Source organism: Malus sylvestris, chromosome 17, assembly GCF_916048215.2.
Source record: "Malus sylvestris chromosome 17, drMalSylv7.2, whole genome shotgun sequence".
Lineage (NCBI taxonomy): Eukaryota > Viridiplantae > Streptophyta > Magnoliopsida > Rosales > Rosaceae > Malus > Malus sylvestris.
The window spans coordinates 21,590,249-21,618,192 of NC_062276.1; the positions used below are offsets into that span (position 1 = coordinate 21,590,249).

The 27,944-nt window shown below is 31.8% G+C and overlaps 1 protein-coding gene and 1 long non-coding RNA gene across 9 annotated transcripts in view; one reads left to right on the forward strand and one right to left on the reverse strand.

Annotated features, from left to right (window-relative positions):
- Window positions 1–5,245: 5,245 nt before the first annotated feature.
- The window catches only part of LOC126612388 (NEDD8-conjugating enzyme Ubc12-like), a 118,435-nt gene continuing 95,736 nt past the window's right edge, over window positions 5,246–27,944 (forward strand). For 6 of the 8 annotated variants that reach the window (XR_007619032.1, XM_050280796.1, XM_050280798.1 and 3 more), the window contains exons 1-4: window positions 5,246–5,451; window positions 5,748–5,856; window positions 5,965–6,043; window positions 6,979–7,037. Coding sequence is in view for 7 of the 8 variants with exons in the window: in XM_050280796.1 (XP_050136753.1) it covers window positions 5,343–5,451; window positions 5,748–5,856; window positions 5,965–6,043; window positions 6,979–7,037 (356 nt within the window). In the remaining variant the exon portion in view is untranslated. Of the gene's footprint in view, window positions 5,452–5,747; window positions 5,857–5,964; window positions 6,044–6,147; window positions 6,246–6,978; window positions 7,038–7,410; window positions 7,453–27,944 lie in introns of those variants that run through there. The other 2 variants (XM_050280799.1, XM_050280803.1) reach the window with 2 other exon arrangements.
- On the reverse strand, window positions 22,993–27,842 carry LOC126612401 (uncharacterized). The gene is made up of 2 exons (XR_007619046.1): window positions 27,689–27,842; window positions 22,993–23,185 (listed from the first exon to the last, which is right to left on the reverse strand). It is a non-coding gene; the product is annotated as an uncharacterized LOC126612401 (long non-coding RNA).

Sequence of the window (27,944 nt, forward strand, 5' to 3'; positions counted from 1 at the left end):
TTATTGTACCGCAAACATAAATTGATAACCAAGTGTTATTATATAAGTAATTGAGCAGTTCAAAATGATTTTTTGTTTGTTTATAATATGATATTTAGTATGCCAGACCGTGTTTTTGATACAATGAAAATTTTATGTGGCATGGTTACGTTTTTGTGACATGGCGGTTCCGTAAATGAATCCAGAGGACATAGAAAAAAAAAATGAAACGAAAGAATCCGAAGTCCCACGTCTAAAAGTGGACACATCAGCACTCTCAACTCCGTGGGTAACCAGAGGTTTAGTCAGCTATGACTGCCCACTAGGTCTCTTGACTTGGGCTGGATCTTGTAAAAAGTTGATGGGCCTCAACGTGGGTTGTCTCAAAGCTTTCACACAACGGTACTTGAGAAAATAAAAGGTTAGGATTAGATGCAACATGCATGTTTGTAACTCAAGTGATTGATCTAAGTTCTATGTTATTTTTTTATGAAACATGGTGTGGCTAAGGTAGCTAGAGTAATGTACGAACATTGTTCTCGTTATATTTTCAATAATATCTCCAAGTTAGCACGTGTGTTATAACGGATAAAATCGTAATAAGAGAACAATCAAAATCATAATAGGAGATGGAATTTAAGAATGTTTTTAAGGAGACAATAATACCATATCTACTTGAACAAGGTTGAATTGAATTCCAGATTTCCAATTGAGGAGTGAAGAGGAGGTGGTACCTAGTGACCCTGTCAATGGGTGTAAAAGTTGGGAAATTGACCATCTCCGGATTTCTTTCACCGACTTCACTAAATCAATAAATTTGGATCCTTGAAATTTGATTTAACGGTTAAAGTTATTATAACTTTTAAAGGAATCTCCAGTTTTTAACCGTTTGATCAAATTTCAAGATCCGAATTTATTGATTGGGTGGAGGGGTAGGTACCCCCTAGCTAAGACTGGACAAGATCAGCTTATCTCCTACGATTTTGGTACGATGTAGGCAGCTTATCTCCTCAGACTATGACCTCAGGTCTGTGGCTGATGGGTGGAGACATCCAATCGGTACAAATTAATTGATTATGATGGATCAATAGTAGAGCATTACAATAGCTGTGATTTCGTTCACCTAGCAAAGGATTCTGCATTTATGGAGTTGTTTATGATTTTTCATAAGAAAAATTAAAATAAAATTCAAAAAAAAATAATAATGAAAAAAAAAACAAATAAAGCCGTAGTGAAAGATACTACAAAAAGATAAAAAGGTAATTTTAGTCGGACCTGGATTCTCTCCGAGGCAAACCCTCGGGATCTTGCTGAGCGACAAACACTACAAACAGGGAGTTCCTTTTAAAGTTATAATAATTGTAACCGTTGAATTGAAATTGAATGACCCATGTTTGTCTCTCAGCATGATCCCTAGGGTTTGCCTCAGAGGATCCAGTTCCATTTTAATCACCATTCCGCCGTTATATAGTATCCTATGGCCAGAAGGTTGAGAGAAACAATATTTATTTTACCTTTGATTACCTGATTTATGACTCAACCGGATGTGATTTTGGAGTATTTTCCTTCACAAATAAGAGAATTAGGCATTTTAGTTGCCCCAAGAGTCGTTCTTGATCCCAGTTGCATACTGCACCTGTATGGTTCGTACCTAATCTTTGATAGGTTAGTTTAATTAAATTTTGTTTTGTTTCCCTTTTTTAGTTGGAAAGATTTGCTTTTTTATTTTTTTTTTATAAAAGTTGTTTACTTCTCATACAGTCATACTTATATGCACTTAATACATATATAAATCATGTGAACATGCATATTTAATATAATTACTACATTTAATCATTCATGAACGGAACATAACTACATTGGGATCAAATTATATAAAATAGATTTAATGTCGTGTGGAGTCTTGATTCAATAACTTTTTATTATTGTAGCAAGACGTCAATATAATGATAATCCCGTTTCATATAGTCCATTTTCCTAACAAAGACATATCAAACACTGCATGAAAAAACGGCTACTGGGATAATGTTTTATGCGAAGCCTAAGAATTGTCACATTAGATCATGAACATCGTTCCACCCTATTGAGCATAACTTGCACTTGGAAATCTCCATGCTAGGCTCAGTAACGCTATGGATTATAAGTCTCCTTGTGTCGCAATTTTCGATAAGCCTTAAAAAACGAAAATACAGATAAATAAGATTTACCATTATAGTAATAACTAATCTCCGAGCAAAAACCAAGACAACATCAAATTGTTGAGAAATTTTTTAATGTGCCGATAATATGTCAGGTACACCAAGTGTTGAATACTTAAAAAAATATTCAAATATTTGTCTTATAACACTTGGTATACCATGTCATTTTCCTGACACTGAACACTTCCTTTGAAATGGGCACACCGAACACTTCCTCCAAAATGCCAAAATGCCAACCAATGTCTTACCTAGATGTGAGAAGAATTTGTTGAGTTCTCCTAACAAGTCTCCAAGACCAAGCTCTCGGTCACAGACCAAACCTAAAAGGATAAAACTAGAAGATGGAATTCAGTACTCACGATCTATCTTGTGGAACTGTTAGCTACATTGCAAAAAATGAAAGATTAGTTCAAAAGAAGATGATATAGAGAGAGATTGAAGGCTCTTGAATTGATTGATGTCTCTGATACAATAGGTCTAGCATAATACACAAACACACATTACACCAAATATTCTAATGCAATTTGTAGATTTTTATTTTAACTTTTCAACTAATTAAGTTATTACATGGGAACTTTAACGAAAAGCTTACAGTATTGTTCACTTTAACGAAAAATCACATTTTTACACTAAAAAGTCAATCATGTTACTATTCATTGTACCCTTTGTTTTATTTTTATATTAAAACTCAAAATTTTCAAACTTGTTTCATTTGTTTTCTTTTATTACATTTTGTTATACCAAACATTGTTCCTGATAGATTTTCAAAAATCTCTACAAGTTATCATGTGTGTTATGATGGATAAAATTGTAATAGGAGAACAGTCAAAATCGTAATCGGAGATTGAATTTAACAATGTTTTTTACGAGACAATAATACCATATATACTTAAAAAAAGTTGAATTGAAATCCCAATTTCCAACTGAGGTGTGAGGAGGAGGTTGGCCACTTGTTTTTTGTTTTTCTATTTTCATTTTCTGTTTGTCCAAAGGGGTACAAAACAGGTCATGGCCCGGAGATGACAAACACGACGATCTCGGGTTCCGATTCAATGCCGCCTCATACGGCTTTTTTTTTTTGGGAATTGTTTTCAATAACAACACCAAGCCTGCTCCAACAATTTTGGTCTAGCAATAGGTGGCTGCTTCGCTGTTTTGGTTTGTATTTTGAGAGAGCAAGGTGCCGGGCAAATGTGAGGGAGAAGCTGGTGTTTGGTTTGCAAGAATAGTAGATATGTTGGTGTTAATATTGCCTGCGAAAATATGTTGTTTCGACTTGTATGGTCGGTCTTACGATATTTGTTTATGTAAATGAGTCTGGAATGTTCGAGTCCTAATTATCTTCCTCGGACACTTACCTGAGCTTCTGTTCTTATCCGTTTGATAAAAATCCCATGGTCGTAATATAAAGATCAAAGTTAAAATTGAAAATATAAAGATTATAATTTTCGATATAATCTTTTTTTCAAAGTGTGCACCTAACTTATGTCGATACCAACATGTTTTGATTTCTGATAGTTTTCTATTAAATTATAAAATGTGTTGTCAACTCTGTATTTTAGTTTTAGATATAGTTTGTTCATTGATTTTTATATTAATCATACTTGTAAAATATGTTGTTTCGACTTGCACGGTCGATCTTATGATATTTGCTTATGCAAAGAAATCTTGAACATTCGAGTTCAAATTTCTCTTTCCATAAGTTAAGTGAATTTAGAACATATCCAAATATGTTATTTCAACTTGCATGACCGATCTTATAATTCTTGTACGATACATGAAAAAAAACAGTAACATTTTGCGTAAAATGTATATAAGTGACCGGGTTTAAAAATTTAGCTTCTTTACATACTTGCATGACTACATGGACAAAAACAGTAATAGTATCGATAAAATGTATAAAGTTAATTGCAAAAGGAATGAAAGGGCATAATGGTATTCTGGATATCAGTGGACTGAGAGGGATAATGGTTGGTGGGATTAAGTTTTAGGTTAAGGAGGTTTTGCACCAGTATACAGTTGCGGTCACAATGGCTACATGTTTTTTGATTTTCTGTTTTCCTTTTTCATTTGTCCATAGGAATTTTTAGTACTCATTCCTACCAGCTGCTGCGTTTGAAATCCTATATTTACAGCTATAGTCACTTACTCACTCCCTCCCTCCCTTCTCTCTTACTCACTCCCTCTATCTCATTCCTCTGTCCCTCGTCTCTGTAAACTCGCTCCCTCTATCTCCTTCCCCCCTCCCTCTTCTCTGTAAACTCGCTCTTTCTCCTTCTTCTTTCTCCCTCTTCTCTCTTCCACCTTTCTGAAATGGAACATCCCGAGTTGGCTAACATTCTACCTTTCGTTTACGGAGGTATTTTCCTGCTTTTTATTCTATATACTTGTATTGTTTACTTAGGACAACCTGCGGAGGATGACAACCTCCGGAGGGGGAATGCTGCTCAGCTGAGCGTCATTCCCCCTCCGGAGGTTGTCCTTGAGCGTCATTCTCCTCCTCCGCAGGTTGTCCTAAGTAAATAATACAAGCATATAGGATAAAAAGCAGAAAAATACCTCCGTAAACGGAAGTTAGAATGTTATGTCGTTGATATAATTTGTATTTTTAGTTTTCGAATACATTTTTATTTTTTTTTCAAATACAGTCGAGGATATGTTGTTGATATGATTTGTATTTTTAATTTTTGAACACATTTTTATTTTTATTTTTTCAAATACAACTGACGGCATGTCATTGATATGATTTGTACTTTGGAATTTTTTTTTTCAAATACAGCCGACGACATGTCGTTGATATGATTTGTATTTTTAGTTTTCGAATACATTTTTTATTTTTTTTTTCCAAATACAGTCGACTGCATGTTGATATGATTTGTATTTTTGGAAAGAGAAGCCTATGGCCGCACGAACCAGTAGCAGGAAGACAAGAATAGAGAAGAAAGGAAGATTATGAATCCGTTTCATTCCTTGGCCGTCTTCATTGTGCCTCTCCTATCTTTGCTTTCCCATTCCATTTCCTTTCCTTTTGCTTTTCTACGGCATTTCGTCGAGCAGGTTTTCTTCGATGTTTTTGTTCACAAATTGTTAACACTTACAACAGACATGTATGGTTCATCTTATTACCCGTTTTAAATTTGTGCTTTTCTTTTAATTACAGAAACCATGATCAGATTGTTTAAAGTGAAAGAAAAGCAAAAGGAAACAGCTGAAAACGCAAAAGAGAATGGTCTCGTAAAGAAGCAAAGTGCAGGAGAATTGCGTCTTCATAGAGGTAAATATGATTTTAGGATGTATATATGTTATGATTTGTTGCAATGTGGTACAAAGTTATACGCTTACATGCATATTAAGTTCCTAAATACACGTTTAACTCCAACGTACGTAAAGGCAAGGTTTCTGTGTTTATTTTAATTCCTTCAACCAGTCCTTCAATTGTATTATGACACAGAAATCAACGCAATGACGTTTTAGGATTCATATTGCCGATCCTATTTAGTGAGAAAAGGCTTTGTTGTTGTTGTTGTTGTTGTTGTCGTCCTTCAATTGTATTATGCTGTTGTCTTGTAGATATAAGTGAGTTGAACATGCCAGAAGAATGCAAGATTTCATTCCCCAATGGAAAGGATGATTTGATGGACTTTGAGATTACCATTACACCTTATCGGGGATATTATATGTAAGTAACCTTTGATCTGAAGCTTCATTTGGCTCTCTATACGTTGTTTGGATTTTGCAACTTCGATGTCATCTTGCTGACACCGACATTTTGTACCTCTTGTCGCAGGGGTGGTGGGTTTGTCTTCACGTTTAAAGTTCCCGCAGTCTACCCTCATGAGCCTCCGAAGGTCAAGTGCAAAACCAAGGTAACGAAACCTTAGTTATATCAGAACTTAACTTTCGTGTATATTGGTTACGATCCAAACCATAATATATATCTGGTGTTGTATAATGCATACCATATGTGCAGATCTACCATCTCAACATCGACTTAGAAGGAAACACTTGACTTAACATTCTTCGGGAAGACTGGAAACCTGTCTTAAATATAAACACTGTTATTTACGGATTGTATCACCTATTCACGGTATCTCTGATCGCAACACAAAATATTTCGTGACCTCAACCTCAATCATTTGGGGATGCAGTTATTAATAAAACAACAATTCAACATATCGTGTCTCCCAGTTCAACCTCAATCATTTACGGTCTTGTCTTGTGGCAAATTTTCAGCCCATAATTTGCGGGTGCATGTATAAAATCATAACTATTATACGTATGATTTAGCATTTTGCTCATTCGGAGTATTAGATTAAACTCATGAAAACATAAAACTTCAGAGAAATGGGACTACATAGTGGCGGTGTCCCAATCCCTTATGCATCGTCATGTGCTTTAATTTACTGACATAACATTTCATGATTAGTTTAAAACATCATCACTTTAGCATGTTAGTTGTATGCGAGTTCTTCTCCCAAAGATGCATGAATGCAAATTGCAATCAGTTTTTCAGCATGTTTGATCCATATCCTGTAATTTTGGGTTGGGCCTGGTGAAATAGGCATTAAATGTTGGAATTCAAAGCCCATTATCTTACCCAAAAGCCGTTTTCCTTCTTCCTCTTGTGCAACTCAAATCCCCATGAACACTGTTATTTACGGATTGTATCACCTGTTCACGGTATCTCTGATCGTAACACAAAATATTTCGTGACCTCAAACAAATTATCCGTTTTGTTGTTGCTAGGTTTTATTTGGATGTGTACCTGTTGTGAACTCAAATCCTACATTTCTTCATGCAGGAACCTAACATCGACTTAGAAGCGGGAGCTGTTGCTGAACCGAAATCAAATTCATCACAGTATGCTTCCATGTCTTTCAATGCATCTTTATAGCACCGTTTATTTTTCTAATTCCATTTGTGAGATGATATGGTGGCGATCAATTGTCAATTTAGGACAAAAATCACCCTAAAGATAGTCAGGTTCTTAGGAATATGATGCATCAGGGAAAGCAATAGAGATATTTTTATGTCCTCTAGATTTATGTAACGAAGATTATAGATCCCGAATGCATAATTTGCATTTTTACATAGTATGTTGTTCCTACCACCTGATTTCCTTTGTCTTATTTATTAGACATAGCCCTAAGTTTTCTGGATTTTGCCCTAGGAATAAATGCTGTATTTCTAGTGCATTTTATGAAATTGATAGGCAGTGGAAAAAATCTTAAAGGTTATGATATGTCCTCTGGCCGCTAGGAGGCTTATCCTACGTTGACTAAAATCTTAAGGCTTAAGGATATCTTCCAATCATGCCGCTGGTCTTAGGTTCCGAGATCGGTCAATCTGGCGGCGAACCGCTTGGCGTCGAGAAGTAACACGGAGATGTGCGGGTCTACTTGGATTAGCCGTCCCCCATCGTCGTTGGTTCATATTTTGAACAAGGATGGTCTCCCTTGTCCCCCATAATTGTATTTTGGTAGTGAAAGGGGTGACGCTTGGCACTTGGTGCTGTGTCTTTAGTCTGTACTCCCATCTTCACTGCTTTCTATTTTTCTCCTCTGGTTGTTGCCTCCTGGTAGGCTTCCTTGTGTTTTAGCTCCGGCCCTGTTTATGAATTTATCCAGTTTCTCAACAAAAAAAAAATTGGACACATCAGCACTTCAACTCAGTGGGTAACCAGAGGTTTAGTCAGCTATATGACTCGGTCCACTAGGCCTCTTGACTTGGGCTGGATCTTGTAAAAGTTGATGGGGCCTCAACGTGGGTTGTGTCAAAGCTTTTACACACTACAGTACTTGAGAAAATAAAATGTTAGGATTAGATGCAACATGCGGGTTTGGAACCCAAGTGATTGATTTAGGTTGTATGTTATTTTTTTTATGAACTATGGTGTGGCTTAAGGTAGCTAGAGTAATGTACAAACATTGTTCTCGTTATATTTTAAAAAATCTCTCCATGTTAGCACGTGTGTTATGATGGATAAAATCGTAATAGCAAATGGAATTTAACAATGTTTTCAAGGAGACAATAATACGATATCTACTTGAATAGGGTTAATTGAATTCCAGATTTCCAATTGAGGAGTAAGGAGGAGGTGGGTCCCAGTGACCCTGCCAATGGGTGTAGGATTTTCTCCCTTCCTATTACCATCCCATTACATCCCCTCCTCTCACTCTTCTTTTTGCCTTATTTTCTATATAAAATTTTCAAAACAAGATATAAACATGGCGTAATTGCAACCGTTTAAATAAGAGGTGATGGAAGGGGGGAGAGATTAGGAGGGGAGTTCCTACTCCATAAAACTTGGACTCAGCAAATGTCACGCTTGTACAACAATTGTTGATGGCAGATCACCGACTGCTTAGAAGCCGGACTTGTCTTTGTTTTATAGGCTCAGGCGCAGACTGCGTGTCTGGCTCTGATATGGACAAGGATTGTCTGCCCTCCATTTCCAGTGCCCTCCTGTTTGTGTAATCACGGTTAAGCCACGTCAACATTTTATATTACTATTCATTTTTGTCTTATTATATATATAAAAAAAAAATATAAAATGTTGACGTGGCTTAACCATGACCACACAAAACAGAAGAGCACGGGGAGGGCATCAGAAGTGGAAGGCAGACAATCCTTATCCCTCTGATATGCCATGCTGCAGGCTATAGATGTCCTAAACCCTTTTTTTGGAGCTTTGTTTTTTAAGAAAACTAATGAAATGTTTGAAAACTTTGAGTTTTAATCATAAAGACAAAATAAAAGGTAAAATAAATAATATCATAATTGATATTTTAGTGTAAAAATGTAATTTTTCGTTAAAATATACAGTACCGAGAGGTTTTCTCTAAAATTTGTTTGTTTTTGTTGTTTGGGGGTAGGGGTAGACACCCCCTAGCTAAGACTAAGACTGGACAATATCAGCTTTTGTCCTAAGATTTTGGTACGATGTAGGCAGCTTATCTCCTCAGACTATGACCTCGTTGCTTTGGTCTGTGGCTGATGGGTGGACACGTCTAATTGATACAAATTCGTTGACTATGATGGATCAAGAGTGGAGCATTACAATGGCCGTGATTTCGTTCACCTGCCAAAAGATTTTGCATCTATGGAGTTGCTTTTTTATTTTTTGGAAGGAAAAGTCGACATCATTAACTTGAAAAATTATAAAGAGTTATAACGAAAAGATCATAGTACTGTTTATTTTAACGAGAATTCACATTTTTATACTAAAAAGTCAAACTTGATACTATTTATTTTACCCTTTATTTTGTCCTTATCGTTAAAACTCAAAGTTTTCAAGTCATTTTCATTAGTTTTCCTAAAATTATATTGTTTGTTGAATGAGAAGGTCCAGAATAACATTTGGAGGCTCCTCAATCCAAACTACAAGCCTAAACAAGAAACATGTTTAATAGCCGATCCTTGGCATAAGGTCATGCTTGGAAAGACCTTTAGGAGTGGTTTGGGAGTGAGGTGCTTAAAAAAAAAAACACTCATGAAAAAAAGCTGTAAGGGTTTTAGGTGTTTGGTAAACTAAAAAAAAGGCTTATTTTGGAAGCTGCTGTGAGAATAAGCTGAAATCAAAGAAAAAAGCTGAAGCAGCTATTTACAGCTTTGGAAAACTAGTTTTTTTTTTCAAAGCACACAGAGTTACAGTGCTCCTTTAATGAAAATACCCACTATCAGACTGCTTTTTTTTTTTTTTCCAAAAGCACTTTTACAAAAAAATTTACCAAACACTCGGCTGATTTATTTCACAGCCGCTTATTCTCACAGCAGCTTTTTGTCAAAGCACAACAATACCAAATCAGCCCTTAGTTACACTGAGCCACCTAAGACTAAAGGATTTCGAGTGTTCAAACTGGAGTGTGATATTGATGCTGGTCCACAATGGATGCAGGTTGTTGAACTTGGTGGTCGGGTATTATTTGTGAGCAACCACCATTCCGCCGTATATTGTACTCTATGGTCAAAAGGTAGAAAAAAAACAATATTTATTTTGACTTTGATTACTCGTGTTATGACTCAACCGGATGTAACTATGGAATATTTTCCTTCACAAATAAGAGTATTAGGCATTTTAGTTGCCCCAAAAGTCGTTCTTGGTCGCAGTTGTATAGCACATCTTTATGGTTCGTACCCAATCTTTGATAGGCTAGTTTAATTAAATTTTGTTTTGTTTCCTTTTTTAGTTGGAAATATTTGCTTTTTTATTCTTATTCTTATGAAAATCGTTTACTTCTCATACTTATATGCACTTAATACATATATAACTAATGTGAATATATGTATTTAATACAATCTCTTTTATAAGCTAGAAAAATTTAGAGCATCTAGATATTATATTAATTTGCATGGTTGATCTTATAATCCTTGTGCGGTATAAATAAAAAGTGTATATGTACAATCGTGGAAGTCGAATTGTGATGGTTAGACCTGGCAGTTTTTGACACGACACGGTGACACGACACGAAAACGACACGAAAATAACGGGTTTTGGGTTAACACGATAACTTATCGGGTCACTATCGGATGACCCGTTAAGAACCCGTTAATAACGGGTTCTTAACAGGTATACACGCGGGTAACACGTGGGTAACCTGTTTCGACCCGTTAAGAAAAAATTATTTTAATAATTTTAAAATTTAATTACTAAAAGATTTATTATAAAATACAATAGTCATATTAATATATACAATATATTATATATTAAATATATAGTTTTGTATTATTGTTCTATGTAAATTATAAAAAAATAAAAAAAAGGGTTAGTCATTATTTATTTTTATTATGAGAGTTCCTTATTATCATTACTAGGATAAATTTTACATAACATATTCTTGTCCAAAATTAAAATATACTAGTATAGTATTTGTATATGCAAGAACTAAGAAGACATACATACAAGTATGGAAAATGTGAAAGAATATATAAACACTCGTGATTTATCATTATTCCTTCACGAATAGATAATTGTTACACTTATATTATCGTTTAGATTTTTAAAATCCTTCAAACCCTCATGAATAATGTTTTTTATTTGAGGGCAAAATTAATAAAATTAATAATAATTATTGTAGAAGTGTAAAAAATGTAAAAAAATATATATACAATCACTCATATATAAAAAAAGTAAATACTTTAAATTAAAGATCAAATTTATTCATTACATTCTTATAGGGTCGAGGAGTGTATCTGTAAAAAATCATCAAAATCGGAGCTAAAATAACCGTTAAATTGTGATTTTTCGTTTATAACCGTCGAAAACTTTTGTTCCGTTACGTAATGTCTGAATGTTTGTTTTTTACGATTTTTTATGTATGCGATCTCGGAATGTGTACAAATAAGTTTGACGGTCGGATCGTTGAACAAAGTTTCGTAGAATGCATATTGCGTCAAAACAGTAGATTAAACAAACACTTAGAGTTAATATTATACTTCTATTAAGTATAAAATAAGTTTTTGTGGTATCTACTAGTGTAAATACTTTAAATTAAAGATCAAATTTATTCATTACATTCTTATAGGGTCGAGGAGTGTATCTGTAAAAAATCATCAAAATCGGAGCTAAAATAACCGTTAAATTGTGATTTTTTGTTTATAACCGTCGAAAACTTTTGTTCCATTACGTAATGTCTGAATGTTTGTTTTTTACGATTTTTTATGTATGCGATCTCGGAATGTGTACAAATAATTTTGATGGTTGGATCGTTGAAAAAAGTTTCGTAAAATGCATATTGCGTCAAAACAATAGATTAAACAAACACTTAAAGTTAATATTATACTTCTATTAAGTATAAAATAAGTTTTTGTGGTATCTACTAGTGTAAATACTTTAAATTAAAGATCAAATTTATTCATTACATTCTTATAGGGTCAAGGAGTGTATCTGTAAAAAAATCATCAAAATCGGAGCTAAAATAACCGTTAAATTGTGATTTTTCGTTTATAACCGTCAATAACTTTTGTTCCGTTACAAAATATTTAAATGTTTGTTTTTTTACAATTTTTTACATATGCAATCTTGGAATGTGTACAAATAAGTTTGACAGTTGGATCGTTGAAAAAAGTTTCGTAGAATGCATATTGCGTCAAAACAGTAGATTAAACAAACACTTAGAGTTAATATTATACTTCTATTAAGTATAAAATAAGTTTTTGTGGTATCTACTAGTGTAAATACTTTAAATTAAAGATCAAATTTATTCATTACATTCTTATAAGGTCGAGGAGTGTATCTCTAAAAAATCATCAAAATCGGAGCTTAAATAACCGTTAAATTGTGATTTTTTGTTTATAACCGTCGAAAACTTTTGTTCCGTTACGTAATGTCTGAATGTTTGTTTTTTACGATTTTTTATGTATGCGATCTCGGAATGTGTACAAATAAGTTTGACGGTTGGATCGTTGAAAAGTTTCGTAGAATGCAAATTGCGTCAAAACAGTAGATTAAACAAACACTTAGAGTTAATATTATACTTCTATTAAGTATAAAATAAGTTTTTGTGGTATCTACTAGTGTAAATACTTTAAATTAAAGATCAAATTTATTCATTACATTCTTATAGGGTCGAGGAGTGTATCTGTAAAAAATCATCAAAATCGGAGCTTAAATAACCGTTAAATTGTGATTTTTCGTTTATAACCGTCGAAAACTTTTGTTCCGTTACGTAATGTCTGAATGTTTATTTTTTACGATTTTTTATGTATGCAATCTCGGAATGTGTACAAATAAGTTTGACGGTTGGATCGTTAAAAAAGTTTCGTAGAATGCATATTGCGTCAAAATAGTAGATTAAACAAACACTTAGAGTTAATATTATACTTCTATTAAGTATAAAATAAGTTTTTGTGGTATCTACTAGTGTAAATACTTTAAATTAAAGATAAAATTTATTCATTACATTCTTATAGGGTCGAGGAGTGTATCTGTAAAAAATCATCAAAATCAGAGCTAAAATAACCGTTAAATTGTGATTTTTCGTTTATAACCGTCAAAAACTTTTGTTCGGTTACGTAATGTCTGAATGTTTGTTTTTTACGATTTTTTATGTATGCGATCTCGGAATGTGTACAAATAAGTTTGATGGTTGGATCGTTGAAAAAAGTTTCGTAGAATGCATATTGCGTCAAAACAATAGATTAAACAAACACTTAAAGTTAATATTATACTTCTATTAAGTATAAAATAAGTTTTTGTGGTATCTACTAGTGTAAATACTTTAAATTAAAGATCAAATTTATTCATTACATTCTTATAGGATCGAGGAGTGTATCTGTAAAAAAATCATCAAAATCGGAGCTAAAATAACCGTTAAATTGTGATTTTTCGTTTATAACCGTCGATAACTTTTGTTCCGTTACATAATATTTGAATGTTTGTTTTTTTACAGTTTTTTACATATGCAATCTTGGAATGTGTACAAATAAGTTTGACGGTTGGATCGTTGAAAAAAGTTTCGTAGAATGCATATTGCGTCAAAACAGTAGATTAAACAAACACTTAGAGTTAATATTATACTTCTATTAAGTATAAAATAAGTTTTTGTGGTATCTACTAGTGTAAATACTTTAAATTAAAGATCAAATTTATTCATTACATTCTTATAAGGTCGAGGAGTGTATCTGTAAAAAATCATCAAAATCAGAGCTTAAATAACCGTTAAATTGTGATTTTTCGTTTATAACCGTCGAAAACTTTTGTTCCGTTACGTAATCTCTGAATGTTTGTTTTTTACAATTTTTTATGTATGCGATCTCGGAATGTGTACAAATAATTTTGACGGTTGGATCGTTGAAAAAAGTTTCGTAGAATGCATATTGCGTCAAAACAGTAGATTAAACAAACACTTGGAGTTAATATTATACTTCTATTAAGTATAAAATAAGTTTTTGTGGTATCTACTAGTGTAAATACTTTAAATTAAAGATCAAATTTATTCATGACATTCTTATAGGGTCGAGGAGTGTATCTGTAAAAAAATCATCAAAATCGGAGCTAAAATAACCGTTAAATTGTGATTTTTCGTTTATAACCGTCGATAACTTTTGTTCCGTTACATAATATTTGAATGTTTGTTTTTTTACAATTTTTTACATATGCAATCTTGGAATGTGTACAAATAAGTTTGACGGTTGGATTGTTGAAAAAAGTTTCGTAGAATGCATATTGCGTCAAAACAGTAGATTAAACAAACACTTGGAGTTAATATTATACTTCTATTAAGTATAAAATAAGTTTTTGTGGTATCTACTAGTGTAAATACTTTAAATTAAAGATCAAATTTATTCATTACATTCTTATAGGGTCGAGGACTGTATCTGTAAAAAATCATCAAAATCGGAGCTAAAATAACCGTTAAATTGTGATTTTTCGTTTATAACCGTCAAAAACTTTTGTTCCGTTACGTAATGTCTGAATGTTTGTTTTTTACGATTTTTTATGTATGCGATCTCGGAATGTGTACAAATAAGTTTGATGGTTGGATCGTTGAAAAAAGTTTCGTAGAATGCATATTGCGTCAAAACAATAGATTAAACAAACACTTAAAGTTAATATTATACTTCTATTAAGTATAAAATAAGTTTTTGTGGTATCTACTAGTGTAAATACTTTAAATTAAAGATCAAATTTATTCATTACATTCTTATAGGGTCGAGGAGTGTATCTGTAAAAAAATCATCAAAATCGGAGCTAAAATAACCGTTAAATTGTGATTTTTCGTTTATAACCGTCGATAACTTTTGTTCCGTTACATAATATTTGAATGTTTGTTTTTTTACAATTTTTTACATATGCAATCTTGGAATGTGTACAAATAAGTTTGACGGTTGGATCGTTGAAAAAAGTTTCGTAGAATGCATATTGCGTCAAAACAGTAGATTAAACAAACACTTAGAGTTAATATTATACTTCTATTAAGTATAAAATAAGTTTTTGTGGTATCTACTAGTGTAAATACTTTAAATTAAAGATCAAATTTATTCATTACATTCTTATAGGGTCGAGGAGTGTATCTGTAAAAAATCATCAAAATCGGAGCTAAAATAACCGTTAAATTGTGATTTTTCGTTTATAACCGTCAAAAACTTTTGTTCCGTTACGTAATGTCTGAATGTTTGTTTTTTACGATTTTTTATGTATGCGATCTCGGAATGTGTACAAATAAGTTTGATGGTTGGATCGTTGAAAAACGTTTCGTAGAATGCATATTGCGTCAAAACAATAGATTAAACAAACACTTAAAGTTAATATTATACTTCTATTAAGTATAAAATAAGTTTTTGTGGTATCTACTAGTGTAAATACTTTAAATTAAAGATCAAATTTATTCATTACATTCTTATAGGGTCGAGGAGTGTATCTGTAAAAAAATCATCAAAATCGGAGCTAAAATAACCGTTAAATTGTGATTTTTCGTTTATAACCGTCGATAACTTTTGTTCCGTTACATAATATTTGAATGTTTGTTTTTTTACAATTTTTTACATATGCAATCTTGGAATGTGTACAAATAAGTTTGACGGTTGGATCGTTGAAAAAAGTTTCGTAGAATGCATATTGCGTCAAAACAGTAGATTAAACAAACACTTAGAGTTAATATTATACTTCTATTAAGTATAAAATAAGTTTTTGTGGTATCTACTAGTGTAAATACTTTAAATTAAAGATCAAATTTATTCATTACATTCTTATAGGGTCGAGGAGTGTATCTGTAAAAAATCATCAAAATCGGAGCTAAAATAACCGTTAAATTGTGATTTTTCGTTTATAACCGTCAAAAACTTTTGTTCCGTTACGTAATGTCTGAATGTTTGTTTTTTACGATTTTTTATGTATGCGATCTCGGAATGTGTACAAATAAGTTTGATGGTTGGATCGTTGAAAAACGTTTCGTAGAATGCATATTGCGTCAAAACAATAGATTAAACAAACACTTAAAGTTAATATTATACTTCTATTAAGTATAAAATAAGTTTTTGTGGTATCTACTAGTGTAAATACTTTAAATTAAAGATCAAATTTATTCATTACATTCTTATAGGGTCGAGGAGTGTATCTGTAAAAAAATCATCAAAATCGGAGCTAAAATAACCGTTAAATTGTGATTTTTCGTTTATAACCGTCGATAACTTTTGTTCCGTTACATAATATTTGAATGTTTGTTTTTTTACAATTTTTTACATATGCAATCTTGGAATGTGTACAAATAAGTTTGACGGTTGGATCGTTGAAAAAAGTTTCGTAGAATGCATATTGCGTCAAAACAGTAGATTAAACAAACACTTAGAGTTAATATTATACTTCTATTAAGTATAAAATAAGTTTTGTGGTATCTACTAGTGTAAATACTTTAAATTAAAGATCAAATTTATTCATTACATTCTTATAAGGTCGAGGAGTGTATCTGTAAAAAATGATCAAAATCAGAGCTTAAATAACCGTTAAATTGTGATTTTTCGTTTATAACCGTCGAAAACTTTTGTTCCGTTACGTAATCTCTGAATGTTTGTTTTTTACGATTTTTTATGTATGCGATCTCGGAATGTGTACAAATAATTTTGACGGTTGGATCTTTGAAAAAAGTTTTGTAGAATGCATATTGCGTCAAAACAGTAGATTAAACAAACACTTGGTGTTAATATTATACTTCTATTAAGTATAAAATAAGTTTTTGTGGTATCTACTAGTGTAAATACTTTAAATTAAAGATCAAATTTATTCATTACATTCTTATAGGGTCGAGGAGTGTATCTGTAAAAAATCATCAAAATCGGAGCTAAAATAACCGTTAAATTGTGATTTTTCGTTTATAACCGTCGAAAACTTTTGTTCCGTTACGTAATGTCTGAATGTTTGTTTTTTACGATTTTTTATGTATGCGATCTCGGAATGTGTACAAATAAGTTTGACGGTTGGATCGTTGAAAAAAGTTTCGTAGAATGCATATTGCGTCAAAACAATAGATTAAACAAACACTTAAAGTTAATATTATACTTCTATTAAGTATAAAATAAGTTTTTGTGGTATCTACTAGTGTAAATACTTTAAATTAAAGATCAAATTTATTCATTACATTCTTATAGGGTCGAGGAGTGTATCTGTAAAAAAATCATCAAAATCGGAGCTAAAATAACCGTTTAATTGTGATTTTTCGTTTATAACCGTCGATAACTTTTGTTCCGTTACGTAATATTTGAATGTTTGTTTTTTTACAATTTTTTATCTATGCAATCTTGGAATGTGTACAAATAAGTTTGACGGTTGGATCGTTGAAAAAAGTTTGTCATTACGAGTGTTTATATATTTTTTCTATATTTTTTTACACTTCTACATTAATTAAAAAACTATTAAAGACTTTAGGTAAGCGAAAATATACTTAAAACAAAATTTCGTTTTTATGTTTTGGATGTGATAATATGGAATGTATATACTTATTTAGTATTATGTCTTTCATTTGATTATTTATTGGTTTAAAATATATTTTCCTTAACGGGTAACGGGTCGGGTCATATTACCTGTTAATATTATCGGGTCGGGTCATTTTACCTGTTTATTTTAACGGGTGTTACTCGACACGACCCGTTAAGATATCGGGTATGACACGAAAACGACACGAACACGGAAAACACGACACGAATGCCAGGTCTAGTGATGGTCCCGAGCTACATGAAACAAAATAATAAAATTCTAGACAAACTGTATATATGTGACCGGATTAAAATATAGAATACAGTAGCGTTTAGTACAATGCAAAAACGTCAAAGAGCCTTGCACTCTGTTCTAGCAAAACCATTCCTGATTTCATATATAAAATGAGGTACATGAGAGATGTAGTCTTTGTACTCTTTTCTAGCAGCCAAACATACAAAAATGGACTTAAATTAATGAGATCCCAACAAAAGTAGGCTTTTTAGCTAAAATGATCACTGAGATTTGCATAACTCATCACTTTGATACCTAAGATTTGAAATCAATAGAAGTGGTCTTTGAGTTTGTCCACAAGCAATCATTTTGGTCATTCCATGAAAAATTGTGTTAAATAAGGAGCAAAATGACAAAAATACCCTCAATTTAATGAACAATGACCAAATGATTTGACAAAAAGTAAGGGTATTTTTGTCATTTTAGCATTATTTAATGAAATTTTTTCATGAAATGACCAAAATGATTGATGGTAGACAAACTCATGGACCACTTTTATTGATTTCAAATTTCAAGGACCAAAGTGAGAAGTTATACAAATTTCATAGACCATTTTGGCTAAAAAGCCACGAAAGTATTAGGCAGGATAGAGATCACATTTACATAATTATATGTGTGATTTAGTACCGAGTAGGCATGCATCCCATTGTCCAATTAAAGCACAGCTTAAATTTTGAAAGAGAAATGATAAAGCAATAGAAATTCCAATTCACACCTAAATAAGGAGATCATCATTCGCCATTATTTATACCGAGCGAAGAGAGACTTACTTGCATATTAAACGTTAAGATGTCATTAGTTATAATAGTATTTTGAATTAATTACATATTATTTTGTTGTTTAATTTTTCTTCACGATAATAAATAATTGGTTTGAGATCTCACAACAGCGACATCGATCATGGCAATTTAAATTTGCGTACCTGTAGTAATGTTATGTATTATGCATTGATATATATATACACACAAACACACACGCACACATATATATGTGCATATATATATATTCATATGCAATTGAAATTTTGTGTAAATAATTGAGAGATGAAGTCATTATTTGCTGTTTTGAGGATCATGTATATATTCATATACAATTGCAATTTTGTATAAATAGTGCAACCTTGATGGATAATGTTACTGTTTTTGTGTAATTGTTCTTAGCCTCCGTCTGACTAACACCTAGTGCAACCTTGATGGATAATGTTACTGTTTTGTGTAAATGTAATGATAATCATGTTTCATATAGTCTATTTTCCTAACAAAGACATATCAAACACTGCAAGAAAACACGGCTACTGGGACAATATTTTATGCGAAGCCCAACAATTGTAACATTAGATCATGAAACATCGTTTCACCTATTGAGCGCAACTTGCACCTGGAAATCGCCATGCTAGGCTCAGTAACCATTTGGATTATAGGTCTCATTCTGTCGCAGTTTTCGATATGCCTAAAAGTACGACAATACAGATAAATAGGATTTACCATTATAGTAATAACTAATCTCCGAGCTCAAAGACAAAAACCAAGACAACATCAAATTGTCGAGAAAATTTTCAGTGTCATGAGAATATGTCAAGTACACTAAGTGTTGAATACGTAAAAAAAATTTAACAATTTAAATTATAACACTTTGTATCCTGTGCCGTTTTCGTGACACACTGAACACTTCCTCTGGAATGGGCACATTGAACACTTCCTCCAAAATGCCAGCTAATGACTTACCTAGACGTGAGAAGAACTCGTTGAGTTCTCCTAACAAGTCTCCAAGACCAAACCCCCGATCATATACCAAACCTAAAACTAGAAGATGGAATTCAGTACACACAATCTATCTAATGGAACTGTTAACTACGTTGCAAAAGATAAAAGATTAGTTCAAAAGAAGATGATATAGAGAGAAACAAGAGAGAGATTGAAAAGGAAAAATGAAAGCTCTTGAATTGATTGATCTTTATGATACAATAGGTCTAGCATAATATGCAAACACACATTACACCAAATGTTATAATGCAATTCGTAGATTCTTTTTTTTTTTTTAAGTTTCCAACTAATTGAGTTATTACATTTTGTTGTACCAAACATTGTTCCTGATAGATTTTTAAAAATCTCTCCAAATTATCATGTGTGTTATGATGGATAAAATTGTAATAGGAGAACTGTCAAAATCGTAATTGGAGATTGAATTTAACAATGTATTTAAGGAGACAATTATACCATATATACTTAAACAAAGTTGAATTGAAATCCAAATTTCCAATTGAGGTGTGAAGAGGAGGTGGGAGGAGGAGGTTGGCTATACGTTTTTTTGTTTTTCTATTTTCATTTTTTGTTTATCCAAAGGGGTACAAAACAGGTCATGGCCCGGAGAGGACAAAGACGACGTTCTCGGCTCCCGGTTCAATGCCGCCTCATACGCCTTTTTTTTTTCTTTTCTTTTTCTCTATTTTTTCAGGAATTGCTTTCAATAACAACACCAAGCATGCTCCAACAATTTTGGTCTAGCAATAGGTGGCTGCTTCGTTGTTTTGGTTTGTATTGTGGGAGAGCAAGGTGCCGGCCAAATGTGAGGGAGAAGCTGGAGCTTGGTTTGCAAGAATAGTAGATATGTTGGTGTTCGGTTAGAGAGGTAAGAATGATTAAAATTTTAATCATTAAATTAATTTAATGTTGTTTAATATATACCCCTCTTACGATTTTCAGTGTTTTAACAAAACTCCCTAGATTTTAAGAAGAGAAATTTTATTTGAGCTCAAATAACTTCATATGACTTAAAACCGACTTTAAATGTGGATTGTTTTTTTGTTATTTTTTTGTTTGTAATTATTTCATAATTATCATCAAGTAAAAGTTGGAATTAACAACAAAACTAAAATTTATGAATAAACTCACATTTAGTAATCAAACCTACTTCGCTCAATATTTATCATACGTTTTCTAGTGTGTTAATATTGCCTACGAAAATATGTTGTTTCGACTTTCATGGTTGGTCTTATGATATTTGTTTATGCAAAGGAATCTGGAATGTTCGAGTTCAAATTTCTCTTTCCATAAGTTAAGTGAATTTAGAGCATATCCAAATATGTTATTTCAACTTGCATGATTGGTCTTACAATTCTTGTACGACATAATAAAACGTGCACATGTACAATTGCGAAAATCGAACTTGTAATGCGCACGAGCACATGAACAAAAACAGTAACATTTTGCGTAAAATGTATATACGTGACTGAGTTAAAAAATCTAGGCTAGAGCTAGGCTTTTGACAAACGAGAATTAACTTTTCATTTTTATAATTGAGTAGACAACTATCAGAAATCAAACCATTTTGGTATCCGAATAAGTTGGGTGCATACTTTGAAAAAATTTATATCAGAAATTCCTAGTTATCAGAATTGGAAAATGCCATTCTGACTTTCATTTTAACTTTTGAAAAAACATTCAGATTCAAAATATTTGTGTACAGATTCAAAAAATTTATTGTCGAAAATTAGAAATCCATTCCGACTTAACTCCTAGTTGAATCTTATTATTTAAATCATAAAGATATCATAAGAGTTGAACTCTAGCTTACCTGAAATAAATAATTTCATCTTTATCACAAACCGAATGTTGTATCCACCATTAGCTATTCATGGTTGGAACATAAAAAAAAATAGAGATAATTAGTAAGTGACAATCATTTGACACGAACAATTCATAAGTTAGTTATCATTATCCATTCTATTTACAGAGCTATTTTCCTCTTGTTTGTCTTGTACGCCCGTTATTCTTACCGTAGAACCACTGGAGGATGGGGAGGGGAATGGTCAGCAAGGTCAACAAGTAAGCCGCGATCAACAGGGGCGAGGCGACCGTGGCCGTCATCAACAAGCACGCGGTCGTCGTAGACGAGATCAACAAGATGTCGGCAAGGGTGGCAAAAAGCGGGAGTTGTTGCTGAACCGAAAATCAAATTCACCACAACAACAGTATGGTTTAGGGTTTAAGTGTTTTTCAATGCTTCTTTATAGCATTGTCTATTTTACTAATTACAGCTACCGCAACCATCACGTCCCCCATAAAATACCTTCATACACAGCTCCATCTCTAATATAATTATGGTGGCAATCATTCATTGATTTAGGTCAAAAATCATCCCAAAAAATAGTCATGTTCTTAGGAATAGGATGCATCAAGGAAGCAACAGAGATATTTTTATGGGCTCTAGGTATTTATTTACATATTATTATAGATCTCGAATGCATAATGTGCGTTTTTTTACCCTAGTATGTTGTTCCTAGTACCTGATTTCCTTTGTCTTATTATTTGGACATAGTAGAGCCCTAAGTTTTCTGGATTTTGCCCTAGGGATAAATGCTGTAATTCTAATGCATTTTATAAAATTAACGGACAGTGGAAAAAATCTGAAAGATTATGAATATGCATTATTCGGGCTTTCAATTACAACTTGCATGTCTCTACTTTTATTCAAAAGTGATCAGGAGACTGTAATTGAAGGGATTGAGAATCCATAGACCTTTTTTCATTTTTAGGTGTATCATATATTTTCTCATTATTAGGGTTGCGAATTAAAATGGTACATATTAAAAATAAAAACATTATGATACACCTAAAAATGAAAAGAAAAACAAAGTTTTGTGGATTCACAATCCCTTCAATTACATTCTCCTAATGACTTTTAAATAAAAATAGAGAAATGCAAGTTGTAATTGAAAGAACGAATAATGCATATTCATAACCTTAAAGATTTTTTCCACCGTCCATCAATTTTATAAAACGCACTAGAATTACAGCATATATCCCTAGGGCAAAATCCAGAAAACTTAGGGCTCCACTATGTCTAAAAAATAAGACATAGGAAATCAGGTAGTAGGAACAACATACTAGGGTAAAAACACAAATTATGCATTCGGGATCTATAATATTTTGTAAATAAAGACCCAGAGCCTATAAAAATATCTCTATTGCTTCCCTGATGCATCTTATTCCTAAGAACTTGACAATGTTTGGGGTGATTTTTTACTTAAATCGACAAATGATCTCCACCATAATTATATCACAAATCACATATTGAACTGTGGTACAAAGGTAATCTATAGGGGACGTGATGGCCGCGAAAGCTAGAATTAATAAAATAGATGGTGCTATAAAGAAGCATTGAAAGACATGGAAGCATACTGTTGCGGTGGTGAATTTGATTTCCGGTTCAGCAACAGCTCCCACTTCTTGACCACTGCCGCCAATATCTTGTTCAGCAATTGGTCCCCTTCTTGACCACTGTTGTCGACATATCATAAAGGATCCTGAAAGAGTCTGCATACCTAGACCTGGCATTCGTGTCGTGTTTTCCGTGTTCGTGTCGTTTTCGTGTCATACCCGATATCTTAACGGGTCGTGTCGAGTAACACCCGTTAAAATAAACGGGTAAAATGACCCGACCCGAAATCGACCCGATAATATTAACAGGTAATATGACCCGACCCGTTACCCGTTAAGGAAAATATATTTTAAACCAATAAATAATCAAATGAAAGACATAATACTAAATAAGTATATACATTCCATATTATCACATCCAAAACATAAAAACGAAATTTTGTTTTAAGTATATTTTCGCTTACCTAAAGTCTTTAATAGTTTTTTAATTAATGTAGAAGTGTAAAAAAATAGAGAAAAAATATATAAACACTCGTAATGACAAACTTTTTTCAACGATCCAACCGTCAAACTTATTTGTACACATTCCAAGATTGCATAGATAAAAAAATTGTAAAAAAACAAACATTCAAATATTACGTAACGGAACAAAAGTTATCGACGGTTATAAACGAAAAATCACAATTTAACGGTTATTTTAGCTCCGATTTTGATGATTTTTTTACAGATACACTCCTCGACCCTATAAGAATGTAATGAATAAATTTGATCTTTAATTTAAAGTATTTACACTAGTAGATACCACAAAAACTTATTTTATACTTAATAGAAGTATAATATTAACTTTAAGTGTTTGTTTAATCTATTGTTTTGACGCAATATGCATTCTACGAAACTTTTTTCAACGATCCAACCACCAAACTTATTTGTACACATTCCGATATCGCATACATAAAAAATCGTAAAAAACAAACATTCAGACATTACGTAACGGAACAAAAGTTTTCGACGGTTATAAACGAAAAATCACAATTTAACGGTTATTTTAGCTCCGATTTTGATGATTTTTTACAGATACACTCCTCGACCCTATAAGAATGTAATGAATAAATTTGATCTTTAATTTAAAGTATTTACACTAGTAGATACCACAAAAACTTATTTTATACTTAATAGAAGTATAATATTAACTCCAAGTGTTTGTGTTAATCTACTGTTTTGACGCAATATGCATTCTACGAAACTTTTTTCAACGATCCAACCGTCAAAATTATTTGTACACATTCCGAGATCGCATACATAAAAAATCGTAAAAAACAAACATTCAGACATTACGTAACGGAACAAAAGTTTTCGACGGTTATAAACGAAAAATCACAATTTAACGGTTATTTAAGCTCTGATTTTGATGATTTTTTACAGATACACTCCTCGACCTTATAAGAATGTAATGAATAAATTTGATCTTTAATTTAAAGTATTTACACTAGTAGATACCACAAAAACTTATTTTATACTTAATAGAAGTATAATATTAACTCTAAGTGTTTGTTTAATCTACTGTTTTGACGCAATATGCATTCTACGAAACTTTTTTCAACGATCCAACCGTCAAACTTATTTGTACACATTCCAAGATTGCATATGTAAAAAATTGTAAAAAAACAAACATTCAAATATTATGTAACGGAACAAAAGTTATCGACGGTTATAAACGAAAAATCACAATTTAACGGTTATTTTAGCTCCGATTTTGATGATTTTTTTACAGATACACTCCTCGACCCTATAAGAATGTAATGAATAAATTTGATCTTTAATTTAAAGTATTTACACTAGTAGATACCACAAAAACTTATTTTATACTTAATAGAAGTATAATATTAACTTTAAGTGTTTGTTTAATCTATTGTTTTGACGCAATATGCATTCTACGAAACTTTTTTCAACGATCCAACCATCAAACTTATTTGTACACATTCCGAGATCGCATACATAAAATATCGTAAAAAACAAACATTCAGACATTACGTAACGGAACAAAAGTTTTCGACGGTTATAAACGAAAAATCACAATTTAACGGTTATTTTAGCTCCGATTTTGATGATTTTTTACAGATACACTCCTCGACCCTATAAGAATGTAATGAATAAATTTTATCTTTAATTTAAAGTATTTACACTAGTAGATACCACAAAAACTTATTTTATACTTAATAGAAGTATAATATTAACTCTAAGTGTTTGTTTAATCTACTGTTTTGACGCAATATGCATTCTACGAAACTTTTTTCAACGATCCAACCGTCAAACTTATTTGTACACATTCCGAGATCGCATACATAAAAAATCGTAAAAAACAAACATTCAGACATTACGTAACGGAACAAAAGTTTTCGACGGTTATAAACGAAAAATCACAATTTAACGGTTATTTAAGCTCCGATTTTGATGATTTTTTACAGATACACTCCTCGACCCTATAAGAATGTAATGAATAAATTTTATCTTTAATTTAAAGTATTTACACTAGTAGATACCACAAAAACTTATTTTATACTTAATAGAAGTATAATATTAACTCTAAGTGTTTGTTTAATCTACTGTTTTGACGCAATTTGCATTCTACGAAACTTTTCAACGATCCAACCGTCAAAATTATTTGTACACATTCCGAGATCGCATACATAAAAAATCGTAAAAAACAAACATTCAGAGATTACGTAACGGAACAAAAGTTTTCGACGGTTATAAACGAAAAATCACAATTTAACGGTTATTTAAGCTCCGATTTTGATGATTTTTTAGAGATACATTCCTCGACCTTATAAGAATGTAATGAATAAATTTGATCTTTAATTTAAAGTATTTACACTAGTAGATACCACAAAAACTTATTTTATACTTAATAGAAGTATAATATTAACTCTAAGTGTTTGTTTAATCTACTGTTTTGACGCAATATGCATTCTACGAAACTTTTTTCAACGATCCAACCGTCAAACTTATTTGTACACATTCCAAGATTGCATATGTAAAAAATTGTAAAAAAACAAACATTTAAATATTTTGTAACGGAACAAAAGTTATCGACGGTTATAAACGAAAAATCACAATTTAACGGTTATTTTAGCTCCGATTTTGATGATTTTTTTACAGATACACTCCTTGACCCTATAAGAATGTAATGAATAAATTTGATCTTTAATTTAAAGTATTTACACTAGTAGATACCACAAAAACTTATTAAAAAATCGTAAAAAACAAACATTCAGACATTACGTAATGGAACAAAAGTTTTCGACGGTTATAAATAAAAAATCACAATTTAACGGTTATTTTAGCTCCGATTTTGATGATTTTTTACAGATACACTCCTCGACCCTATAAGAATGTAATGAATAAATTTGATCTTTAATTTAAAGTATTTACACTAGTAGATACCACAAAAACTTATTTTATACTTAATAGAAGTATAATATTAACTCTAAGTGTTTGTTTAATCTACTGTTTTGACGCAATATGCATTCTACGAAACTTTGTTCAACGATCCAACCGTCAAAATTATTTGTACACATTCCGAGATCGCATACATAAAAAATCGTAAAAAACAAACATTCAGACATTACGTAACGGAACAAAAGTTTTCGACGGTTATAAACGAAAAATCACAATTTAACGGTTATTTTAGCTCCGATTTTGATGATTTTTTACAGATACACTCCTCGACCCTATAAGAATGTAATGAATAAATTTGATCTTTAATTTAAAGTATTTACTTTTTTTATATATGAGTGATTGTATATATATTTTTTTACATTTTTTACACTTCTACAATAATTATTATTAATTTTATTAATTTTTCCCTCAAATAAAAAACATTATTCATGAGGGTTTGAAGGATTTTAAAAATCTAAACGATAATATAAGTGTAACAATTATCTATTCGTGAAGGAATAATGATAAATCACGAGTGTTTATATATTCTTTCACATTTTCCATACTTGTATGTATGTCTTCTTAGTTCTTGCATATACAAATACTATACTAGTATATTTTAATTTTGGACAAGAATATGTTATGTAAAATTTATCCTAGTAATGATAATAAGGAACTCTCATAATAAAAATAAATAATGACTAACCCTTTTTTTTATTTTTTTATAATTTACATAGAACAATAATACAAAACTATATATTTAATATATAATATATTGTATATATTAATATGACTATTGTATTTTATAATAAATCTTTTAGTAATTAAATTTTAAAATTATTAAAATAATTTTTTCTTAACGGGTCGAAACAGGTTACCCACGTGTTACCCGCGTGTATACCTGTTAAGAACCCGTTATTAACGGGTTCTTAACGGGTCATCCGATAGTGACCCGATAAGTTATCGTGTTAACCCAAAACCCGTTATTTTCGTGTCGTTTTCGTGTCGTGTCACCGTTTCGTGTCAAAAACTTCCAGGTCTATGCATACCATTAATCCTGTTATTTTTGTGCTCTGCATTTTTTTTTTCACCGACTTTAAATTTCTTATCACACTAGCAAATCTTATACATAAATCTTAAAATAAATTACAAATTATTGAGTTTAGGATCAACAGAAGCAATTACGACATTTCAGATATGGGATAAAATACATTTTCATAGTTGGAAAATGATGCTAAAGCCTCTTGTGTTTCAGAAGGAAGTATATCCTTGCAGTGATGAGAGTTAGGAGGAATTGAGAAGGGAGAGAGAGTGAGGCGTGAAGATTGCAGAATGAATTGGGAAAAGATGAGGGTCTCAAGGAAGTATGAAATGATTTGTAATTGGGAAGGTGGTAGTGTTATTATATAGTGTTAGAGAAGCGAAAGGTTTTAGGGTTTTCATGTCTCAAATTACCTGACTCTCACT